The sequence below is a fragment of the Apis florea genome, unplaced genomic scaffold, assembly GCF_048593485.1.
Source record: "Apis florea isolate Af1SG1 unplaced genomic scaffold, ASM4859348v1 contig_2989_pilon, whole genome shotgun sequence".
Taxonomy (NCBI): Eukaryota; Metazoa; Arthropoda; class Insecta; order Hymenoptera; family Apidae; genus Apis; species Apis florea.
Window position 1 is genome coordinate 179,919 of NW_028256685.1, and position 11,052 is coordinate 190,970.

The 11,052-nt window shown below is 38.3% G+C and overlaps 2 protein-coding genes and 2 long non-coding RNA genes across 4 annotated transcripts; 2 read left to right on the forward strand and 2 right to left on the reverse strand.

Moving 5' to 3' along the window:
* Positions 1–5,418: 5,418 nt before the first annotated feature.
* LOC147657672 (uncharacterized) lies at positions 5,419–7,171 on the forward strand. The gene is made up of 2 exons (XR_015291992.1): positions 5,419–6,631; positions 6,717–7,171. It is a non-coding gene; the product is annotated as an uncharacterized LOC147657672 (long non-coding RNA).
* A 342-nt stretch (positions 7,172–7,513) lies between these two features.
* On the reverse strand, positions 7,514–9,840 carry LOC100865322 (malate dehydrogenase, mitochondrial). Its single transcript, XM_086907895.1, has 7 exons — positions 9,732–9,840; positions 9,440–9,633; positions 9,084–9,373; positions 8,303–8,560; positions 8,077–8,206; positions 7,779–7,981; positions 7,514–7,699 (listed from the first exon to the last, which is right to left on the reverse strand). The coding sequence occupies exons 2-7, from the start codon at positions 9,606–9,608 to the stop codon at positions 7,619–7,621; spliced, it is 1,131 nt and encodes a 376-aa protein (XP_086764021.1). The 5' UTR covers positions 9,609–9,633; positions 9,732–9,840; the 3' UTR covers positions 7,514–7,618.
* LOC147657673 (uncharacterized) lies at positions 8,899–9,579 on the forward strand. Its single transcript, XR_015291994.1, has 2 exons — positions 8,899–9,293; positions 9,380–9,579. It is a non-coding gene; the product is annotated as an uncharacterized LOC147657673 (long non-coding RNA).
* On the reverse strand, positions 9,779–10,988 carry LOC100865205 (cytochrome b5 domain-containing protein 1). The gene is made up of 2 exons (XM_031917402.2): positions 10,142–10,988; positions 9,779–10,072 (listed from the first exon to the last, which is right to left on the reverse strand). Exons 1-2 carry the CDS (start codon positions 10,622–10,624, stop codon positions 9,854–9,856), a joined length of 702 nt encoding a protein of 233 aa, XP_031773262.1. The 5' UTR covers positions 10,625–10,988; the 3' UTR covers positions 9,779–9,853.
* Positions 10,989–11,052: the final 64 nt, after the last annotated feature.

Consider the following 11,052-nt stretch of genomic DNA (forward strand, 5'->3'; position numbering starts at 1 on the left):
AATTGTAGAGTCAAAGATAAATCTCGGCAAGATTTCACACCCTCCGGCACGCCCGCTACGTGTATATAAAATCTCTCGGCCAAATGCTTTCCCCTCTCTGCCGTGAAACGAAACCATATTCTCGAAAAGGAGAGAAAAAGAAAATGAGGGAGAAATAAATATTTTATGGCGAAACAGGTGCGATTACGTTTGAATCGCCGCGATATCGTATCGAACGAATCGTTTATCAAAATCGATGATATATCGATTATCGAAGAATGGAAAAGTAAGGTGACGTAATTTATACGCGCGCCGGCAACAATGTGCGCGATCCCTCTTATATCATCGGGCGTCCACTTAATGCCCCTTTAAATCAAGATTCCACTGCAACTGCAACGGTAGAAAGGAGAATGATTTTATAATACGATCATTTGTGTACGACCCATTCCAGCCAAGGGAATCGTGGTGGGTGTGTGCCCGCCACCACGATCGGGAACAATATGACATTATATGGTAAATGAGCGGGGCCATTGTCGCGAATGAACGTGAATCACGCGTGTAATAATTCGCTTTTAAAACTCTGGTCGTCGAAAAATTTTGCCATTCGAACGGTTAAAACACGTGGAAAGTTGGATCGATATATTTTCCGAAGGATAAAGATAGGAGGATAATATATACGATTACGAAAGTATCGTATCGAGTTTTTTCCCTTAAACAAGGGAATAAATTATAATCCAGGAAAACGCGCGTGGATCGATCTCGAATTTCAGCTGGCTCTCTAACCACATTCGCGTGTCTTCATTTACCGCGTTATACGCAAGAGCGGTCACCCATAGATCCGTATAGGTTGTCCTCACGAGGCGCGCTCCATCTAATCCGATCCGTGAAAAAATATAATATAAATCGGAGTGAATTTGTCACCGAGGCAGCGATCTGTTTACGTAATCTCAATACACGCGAATACAAAGCCTTTACGATTTTCGTAGGATAAGATTCGAAAGTATTCGAAAAAGTAAGTTTAAGATAGAAGACAGATGATACTCGTGTTAAATATAGCCACGAACAGAATGAGTTTTTTAATAAATTTGCAAAGGATTAAAAAGTTTGTAAAAAGTTTGGATTACGATTATCATCAATATCATGATCGATATGATCAATATCATCATCATCGTCATCATCGTGATTATTGTTATTATAGCGGATGGACCGAGGAACTATCAAAAAGTTGATGAAGGTATCCATGCGGTAAACCGCAGGGTACCGTGCACTCCTCATTAGCAACCTATATCAGTAGTCGTAGTATGACACGATGCAATCTGACCTTATCGAAAGAGCTGTTGTAACTCTAATCTCATTAAACCCTTTGAAATTTCGATCGAGGATCGCTCGTTGAAAATTCAATTTCAACCGCGCAAATATCAAAGCGTAAAACTTTTCATATCCAACAATCCCGCTGCGCGCCATTAAAATAGGACCGGTATCGGTAAGGTAAGAAATACATCTCGTTACAAAAAGATCTCATTAGTCGATCTATATATCCGTAAAAGGATTACGGTGGAAAACCTCTACCTCGTGAAACGCGACACTTTACCAACCCGTGTTACGTAACCATGCTTTATTACATTTCGTTAAATGTTTAGAGAATCGAGTGGCATGCTACAGAATTTCTTTCTGTTCAAAATTGGATGGCCAATTAATTTCACGGCGGTTCATTGAAGATACCAAAGGCAATTATTGAATATTTCAAAACGCATGTTACAGCTTATATTAAGTCTTTAATCAAAAACAGTAATATTCGATTTATTAATATATATATATCTTTCAAAAGCTTTTATAAAAGCTTTGACAAAGTTGGAAAAAATTCCCGATACACAATATAACAATATTATCTACCGATGGTAATATGATAAATTTATGAGTCGTCCCCGTGTTTGAAGAAAGAAACGTTCGTCGATTGAGCTTTTAATACAACAAGCGCGAACACTTTCGTCCATTGCAACAAGGAAACTGTGTATAATACTGTGCATAATACTAAAACAGATCTTAGACACGAACGTAACGCTTAGAAAACTGATAAAATTATACGCCACGGATAGTTAAAGGCGATTACATAGCGGAAACGGAAAGTTAGAATCTTAAGTTAAGAAGCGTAAGTTTACAAGAAACCCATCTCTCCTATCGTTCAACTATTAAATTTCCGAGTTGGCATTGCTTCGTTGGCTATTGTTCGTATATTTACATTTAAATCTGCACAATTACACATGTCCATGCGTCTCGCTATTATATACAGAGATGTTGCTTAAACATTCTGAAATAAGCACGCGCGAATCCCCTGAATCGCGATGTAGAAGAAGGGGAGCCGAGCGGAATATGCGATTATGCAAAATTGGTATTCGCGGTGGGGTTCCCTGTGTTGATCTTAAATTACGCGAGTTCCTCAAGAAATACGAAAGAACTATCCATGTCGTAACTTATAATTATTCTTCGAATCGTTTTTTATCGTATTATTAAGAAAGATAAAGAATTTTTTTCTTCTTTTCGGATATTACTTACAAATGGAAGGCGTAGTATCCTTATACGTATTCAATATTTTACACACGTACGAAGAAACACGAGCGCGTACGTGAAAACATTGCAATTTTTTTGTATTTAAAAAGTCGTAGCTTTTAAGCCTATTAAAACAGGTGTAGTAGAGAGTGTATAAGATAACGCACGCGAGTGTGTGCGCATGCGTATAACTGGATACAAGAGCCTCGTGTGTGTGTGCCAACGCATAGATCTCTTCTGTACCCCTCACGGGTATCGTCAAGTTCAAGGATGCCCTCGAGGTCTAGGTTCACTAAAGCGTGCACTGCTGCGCGAAAGATTCTCCTCTTTCGGTTAGCTACTCTTGTACGCTAAGAATTCGCGTAGCAATGCCCGAGCATAGTAAGCAGATATATGCTCACACAATATTTCAAAAGTATATGGTGCAATATATATATATACATATCTACAGTAATTCTGATAGAAAGTATTTTACTTACTACGCTATCTTACATAGGAAGTTTTTACGTGTGTAAGAGTGTATTAATGCTATGCCATTTTTTTGTTGACAGGAAATCTAATACGGAGAGATACGTTTCTTCAAGGTAGTGAAATCGATCAAAGTTTCAAGCATTTCTTCATTTTTTGTAAATATAATAATAACTCCGCGATAACTCGCTCTATCGTTCTTCTAAAGTAAAGGCAAAAAATTGTATTAAAGAAAATTTATTAATTACAAACACACACACACACATACACTGTCAGAAATTAAAAATAGATTTATTAATGGTTAATTCCCTCGAAAAAAACATCTCATTCTTTTCAAAATTGAACACGAACACCGGATCAAAACGCGAAAGAAAAAAAAAGATTAAGTTATTCAACGGATCGATACGGTGGATATCGATGGATTTAACGACACATCGTAACTTCGTGAAACAACTAGAATCTGGGGATACGAATCTAGGGGAAGGGAAGGAAGGGAAACAATCTGGTTACCACGAAAGCATAAACAAGTCGACCTCCTTGCGATTCCGACGCGCGAACCGACGCCTTTGCCCTTAAAAGCTCGTGGCAACAATGCCCCCTCCGCCTCTCCCCCTTTCGGCCCGAGCAGGATCTGTATGGAGGATCGCGAAGGCGCCAATGGCGATGATGTAGGTGGATCTGAATGCGGGATAGAGAAAGAGGGAGGGTAAATAGTGAAAGGGGGGAGGAGAGAGGAGGAAATAGTGGACGATCCGACGTGGTGCAGAGTCACTGCACTCCTATGCCCCGTTGCGCACCGCTGAGAGAGCTGCTCGGCGAGCAGCCGTATTTCTGCTGGTACACAGCCGGTTTGCTCGGTGGTATTTTTCATTGACAATGAGAGAAAATAGGATATACCCGTCCCGGCTAATACCCGGCCGGGCAAAAAGTTCGCCCCAACTATTATTAGAACCGTACTTAAATAAGATTATGCGGATTGTAGGGACAGGTATGCGCGCTATCCTCTGCCCCGTGCAAGCCAAGCCAAGATAACGTTCGCGAGTAACGGCGTAACGAATCGGCTTAATATCGCCTTCGAGCGTGCCGATAACCGATCCATCGATATCCCCCATCTCCCTTCACTTTCGCTTCGCAACCGACTAACTGAGTGCTTGCGCGAAAAAGGCGAGCGGAAGGGCGCGCAAATTTCTCGATATAACGATTATATAGGGGATAGAAACTTTTTTCCCGTAGTTCTCCGCCGAGTAAGCGCGATCTTTCCAAGCCGGGCCTCCGGGCGCTTCTTCGAACGCGGAAGCTTGTTGTTGCGGGGGAGTGCGCATGCAGAATCACGTCGTATGGCCGGCCGGTCGACCGGCCTCCTCGGAAGGTCGTGCCATTCAGCGGCCGTTCACCCATCATCCCTTTCTTTTTCCGCTCTTCCCCCTTCTTCTTTTTCCTGCCTATCCCGGCTACGGCCAATACCCGCCATTGTTGCTGTATCCACGCGCCGACGCGACACACGAGGCCGCCTCGTGGCGGAAAAACGAACGTCCCCTTTCTCGATACCGCGAAAATTGGACGGTGGCCGTCGATCGACCCTTCGCTCAGATCGATGGCTGAAGAAGAAAAAAAAAGGGTACATAGATAGTGTATAAATGGGAGGGGGAATGGAAAAGCGTGACCGATTCGAAGAAGCGATATCATGCTTCTTCGAGGATAAAGTATACGTATACACACAATGGGTGTCGGTTGATACGATTAGCGCTTAACGCTTTCGTATAACCGGCAAATGGTCTTAGCTCGAGGACGTTCACCTCCCGCCCATTTGTCCCTCCTTGCATCCTCTTATCTTCCTAACGCATCCTCATAACCGGTCCTTGGAACGCGTTGATCGTTTCTTATTCACGCCGAACGCCTTCGGGTGACGAATTAACAACAGCCGTGAAAAATAGGGAGCAGCCGGTAAATAAATTCGTTCGTGATCGAGGTCCCGTCGACGATCGAGAATATTATAACGCGCGATTATCTCTTTGTTGATTTCGATCGATTGATTTGCTCCGTTTATTTATAACGGAGAAGAAAAGTTGTAAAAATGATGTTGCACTCAAAGCTGCTGTTGCAACGAGTCAAAAGGATTTTCTCACGCGTCGAAGCGCGGGACAGGTTTCTTCCCTTCGACGATTTCTCTTCTTAATCGCAAGACGTAGTACCATCGTCCACCACAGTGCACGTCCTTGAGTGGAAGAGGTCCGCGCGATCGATACTGCGCAATCCTCGATAACCTCTTTGATTAGAAGAATTTCAGCAAGAAAGAGGTAGACGGCGCCAGCCGTCGCTAGAGAAAAACGGATCGTGTGAGGCGTTCTAATGCTCGAATACCAATGCCCAGCCTCGCGCGTATTTCTAGATGGTGCTGCCTCGTTCGACCGATTGTTGACAGTTACGACGAGGGCGCGTCGATCGCTCTCGATTAAAGGAGATTTTCTCGTCCCATTCCAACTGGTGTCGTAAAAAAAATATCCGGATCGAAGAAACGCATTAGTCGAAAATGCGTTACGAGGCGAAGTTATGCGAATGGAATTTATTTATATAAACGGCCGCGTCCTCTCGTTTACACGTTTTCAGCCAACGTGTTCGCATTTTTGAGATTTCAGATCACGTTAATTAAACCAATTATTGATATGGAGATTCTGACGTACGGGAATTGCGAGAGTAGATAGTTGGTATTGCAACTATTATGTCGTGAGAAACTATGCGATTAATTTCCTGCTCCGCAAGTTACTGGCGCTACCGACGTATAAGTTGCAGTAGCAAGAAACCGAGTAAATGCTGCTAAAAGTATTTATGTATGTACACGATGATGCTCCCGTCAAAGACACGTGATGAAAAAGACATCCGGTTTCAAACTTCCGCCAAAGGCAGTTCAAAAAATTCTATCGTTTATCATCATTGATCATCGCAACTACTGCATAACAGTTTTTTTATCCATTTATTTTTCTATCTTCTAATCTTTTATCGTTGAACGCGTGGAATAGCCCGATCGTTCAAAGATTGACTAAACATATCAATATCGAATGATATTTATTTTCCAATCCAATTGTTTCATTATAAACGTAACATTCAATGATAAGTAAAATTACAATTGCTATAAATAACGATCAAACAAATCAGCCGTATCGATTCTAATAATTATAACCTTGCATCTTGAATTTTGCCGAGTCAAACTTCAACGATCAAACATCATCTTCCAACGAAAACTCTAAATGTCAAAACTTTCACGATTAACGACTCATCAACTTATTCCATCCGTAACATCGACCTATCAACATTTATCACTGTTACGTTCTAACTCATCATTTCCATCGAAACGATTCTCGTACAACCAAGGCCGACTAGTGGTGCATTAGCTGCGGTCGACGTTTCGTTAAAAGCATCGGATTATGGCCTCGAATCAACGAACGTTTCGATATTCGAAACGAAATAAATAAAAAGAAGAAGAAGAAGAAGAAGAAAAGAGAAGTGAAGAGAGAAATTACGGTAAAAAAAAAAAAAAAAAAAGAAAGAATAAAATAAAACCTGTAATTTTCAAGGACACGAAACGCATATAAAACGCGAATTCGAAACGTTATAACTCGCGTTGTTATACGAGAAGGAGGTACACGCGCGTATTATTATCACGTTATGATATTCGTTACTACTTGGGCTGAAGTTGAACCGCTTTGCGGATTTTTTTTTAACAGGATTTGCAACACACCCCCGCCCCTCCTCTCCACGCCAACTTTGCAATAATCCCAAAGAGTGCTGCCAGCTGCAACTCGTTCGTATCTTGTCCGCCGCGCACAGTTGGGGGAACACCATGGCGTGCCGGGAATGCGGAAAGGACGAGTTTCTTCTACTTTTGTTGCGCGTATCTACCTGGTAACCTGAGACGCGGTGATGCGGTGGCTCTTCGAAAACCGCGTCCTCCTCTACGACTCTTTTGAGACTAGGCTCTGTATCTGTTCTTATCAGATCCAGAAAGTACTTCCTTGGTTAGGCGACTCTCTCGTTAACTTGCCCTCGCTGTTTCGCGTATGTATAATACGCGATAAACTCGCGAGAACGAGACTGTTGGTGGGCTCTTGTAATTAGAGCATCGTCGTATCAAAAAGGTGTTTCTCGTTTTCCAATAAGATTCAATTTTTTTCTACACTAACTGTTAATTATTTACTCTTTTTACTCTACCGTTTAAATTTAAATTTTATGGTCGTATTGTACTTGTTAGTTTCGTATATCGGAGAAATAAGTAATGACAGTAAGTGAAACAAAATGTCTCGATCATCGAGATGTTAATTACACGTCTTTTAATTTGTGAAACATCCTCTAGGAACGAGTCAACTCGAGTCACACGTATAATCATGAAATTTGAATTAATAACAGGGAATGGTATTATCAGGTATAACAGGATCCGTTATGCAGTGTATTAAACTGTTTCGTTTGCACGTGGTGTGATTTTGGCGTTTGAACGTTGTTAGAGCAGAATTCTATAATAACAATATAACAATATCACAAGGAATTTTTATTTCTTCAAAATTTCAAGAATATTTGCTTTCACATATTCGATATTCGAGCACGTTGTTTACGTAAGATGCAAATTATTTTTTTACGAGAAACATTTAGAATTTGGCATCAAATTATTCAAGCACAATTCGGAAGAAGGGGTGTCGTTCCCGAGTGCGAGATTCTACGGAAAAAAGGGTTAAGAATATAATCTTGTTACCTTTAATATCATTTGCAAATGTAGCTATCTCGTCGTTCCTTACCTCTCCTAATTTAATATCCTTTTTTATACGAGGTACAGCTGCTCTGAGAAGCTCGCATTCGTAATCGTTCAAAGGTGGAATATCTAAATGCCTCTGAATTCCATTGGGACCTAATTCCAAGGGAGCAGCGAAATATGTTAATTCCGGTATCGCGCAGGATCTAACGTAAGCGCATTCCACGACATTGCCTTGATGCCGCAAAGCTAAATGGATTATTAATAATAACGTAAAACAATAACGTAAATTTTCGTCTAATTGTGTAAGAAAATATCGCGTTATATTATTTGATTTAAAATACCTTTGCAAAGGGACATGCAAAATCTAGCAGCCGCGTAAGACAAAGCGAAAGAGTTTTTTTCCTTATTGTCATGCGGATTCAATGTATTATTGGACATTCTTATCGCGTATGTCAATCTTCTAGCTTCTACCTGATTAATCGATTATTATTAATTATTGTTTGACAGGAAAGACACACTGTGACAAAGTTTATGAAACGTTTGTTTGTTTGTTTGCTTGTCGATAACCTGAGATATTTTGTTGGAAGGTTTTGCTTGAGAAAAAAGTGGAATACACGTTTCGGAACAGCCTCCGCCAATCACGGGTATCATTGTACATTCCGGCTCGATATTTATCAAATCCGCGGTAAAGCTATTCGCTTTAAGACACTCGAAATTCATTACACCAAAAATGCGATTGTACTCGTAAATTCCAGCTTTCTTATACATTTCCGTCGTAAGAGGTATTAAACTGTTTATCGGATTCATTACGATCCCGAGCATAGCCTAAAGAAAGAGAAAGAGAGAGAGAGAGAGAGAGAAAAAAAAGGAGACGAAAGATTTCTACAAAAATGCAAATTGAAATGAAACTGCCTTGCAAAGCGGTTTTTAAAGTGTTTACGAGACTAAAATTGGCCGAGTGTATAAATAGACGAAGCAAAGAAAGAATAATCGGTATATAAAAGAAATGTAAGATGATCAAAGAGAAATATCCTCGTCCTTGCCGAAGTCGTCCGTGAGGAATGTCGAAAACAACCTGCTCGCAATTAATGAAACTGTGAGGGCGTTAAAAACCGAGGTCAGCTACTACGTATAAAAAAGAAAAAAAAAAAAAGAAAAGAAAAGAAAGAAACAACGAACAAGCGTGTAAAAAAGCATAGTGTTGTGCCATAGCATGTTGAATTTATAATTGGTATATTGATTTTCACGATGATAGGTATAAAGATGTAGAGAAAAGAAAGCCAAAGCAGCTTGAAAGAAATATGTTTTTTAAAGAACTTTATAATTATTAAGCAGATTGATTCGTTACCTGAGGTGCAAATTTAATAATATTCGGTAACAGATCTGATAATATAATAGCATTAGATCTTAAAACTTCGTTTGATGGGTTGGATGTTCTATCGGTCACGATCATTACTATCTTCGCTCCTTGAAGCGTTTCCTCGAGACATTTGTCAGGATGATTACACGTACTAACCTTACATTTCGTGTCAATATAATTTAAATCCAACGCAAGACCGTAAGTAGATGAGTTGTTATCAAAAATTGCCAATTCATCGATCAAAGGTGATTGTTTTAAAAATAACGAAAGACAATTTCCTGTAGCATGATGGTGTACGATCAATATATAAAATTATGCTAATATTTATAACCTAAATGAATTACCTATCTTGCTACGAGCACCCAAAATAGCTACTTTCATAGATTTTGAAGAGAAATCGTTAATTTGTGTGTTATTAATTGGTAAAATATTTTTTTTAATTAAAAGAAAACGAGATCTGTCGTGAAATATACGTGAAATTAAATTTTGTGTACGAATTATTGACGAAAACATTGTCGCTAAATTTTATAGAAACTTCCTAAACAAGATAAAGTTTTTTTTCGTTTAAATAAAAGGTTAACTCGTATCGAATAAAGTGGTCGTGGTGCCATCTTTTGTATTCCTTTTAAGTCTTACGTGATGATATCGTAGGAAACTTTTCTTAAAATAACAATTTACGTATATTTTGCTTTCGTAGTTTTCCCTTGAAATTTTTATTATCCTTTTTTAATTTAACTTTAATATTATCAGATAGAAAATTATTTATCATTGAAATAACACATAAGGCATGGGACATAATAATCATCGGGAAGACCGCAAGCGGCAAAACGATCTTGTTCATCTGGAATACCATTTTCTGTCAAAGTTAAATCGAGATTTAAATCCTTTCCTTCGAATTTCCACGTATAAGACATGCTATTTGAATTATAAACAAGAGCACGTTCTTGAATACGTCTAATAGAATCTTCTTCACAGACCTTTATAAAATTTGTTCATTAACATGTCGATCATAGATTATTTTCATTTTAATAAAATTTAGATTCTACCATTATAACAACTTGTATTCCGATTAGAACATTTAAAATCCTACATGGACGTGCTTTTTTAGTTAATTTTCCTATTTTATATTTTTCGTCTAACCACCAAGGACATTTGTCTAATGCTCGCCAATTATTAGAAGGTATCACAAAAGGTATTACATCCGGAATCGGACCATGAGGACAATATGGTACCAATACTCCAGTAATAGGATGCACATAATATTTAATATCATTTTTTTCGTGATCAAACCAATGACTTATATCCTTACCAGCATAAGCTAGTATTGGTTTAATTTCTCTTTTGTCAGCCCAAATTTTACAAAGATCACTTAGATCATATACTTCACCATGATATGAGACCCAACAATCAATCTTTGTATTATGTATTGCAACTTCTGACGGTAGAAAATACTTGACAGATAAATTTTTATCAATTTCAGAAATATATTTTTTCTTAGCCGAAATTTGACTTACAAATTGACATGACATTTTACAAAATTCGATATATTTGTTTTCTTTTGCTAGAATTATCGTTAACGACTTTCATTTGAATATACTGCATGATACGTTAAAATGATTCAAAACATTTTTTAAATTAACACAAAAAAAAATCATCCGCATTAAGATAATTTTTTTACTTTCATCTTTTTAATATGATTTTTATAATTGTATAATAATTAAGAATATTTGATTAATATATTTAAATAACATATATAGAACAGTCGTTAATCTGTTATATTTTATATATATATATATATATATATTCGTTATATAAATATATATAAGAAACAATAAACATAATCCTCAAATATGTCCAAAAAATGCTGCTCAATAAATGCCAGATTTTGCTATCTTCATGTTATTCCGTGTTTCGTAAAAAAACCTAAACCAATTATTGGTCAAATTGATAATTAAAG

Bases quoted from the DNA above. Each gene is read 5' to 3' on its own strand.
- LOC100865322 (XM_086907895.1), bottom strand. From the start codon at position 9,608: ATGTTTTCGTCAATAATTCGTACACAAAATTTAATTTCACGTATATTT. The intron at 9,374-9,439 runs GTAATTCATTTA...ATCATGCTACAG, and splicing joins GGGTGCTCGTAGCAAGATAG to GAAATTGTCTTTCGTTATTT. The intron at 8,561-9,083 runs GTAACGAATCAA...CTCTTTCTTTAG, and splicing joins TTATTAAATTTGCACCTCAG to GCTATGCTCGGGATCGTAAT.
- LOC100865205 (XM_031917402.2), bottom strand. From the start codon at position 10,624: ATGTCATGTCAATTTGTAAGTCAAATTTCGGCTAAGAAAAAATATATT. The intron at 10,073-10,141 runs GTAGAATCTAAA...AATTTTATAAAG, and splicing joins GAATACAAGTTGTTATAATG to GTCTGTGAAGAAGATTCTAT.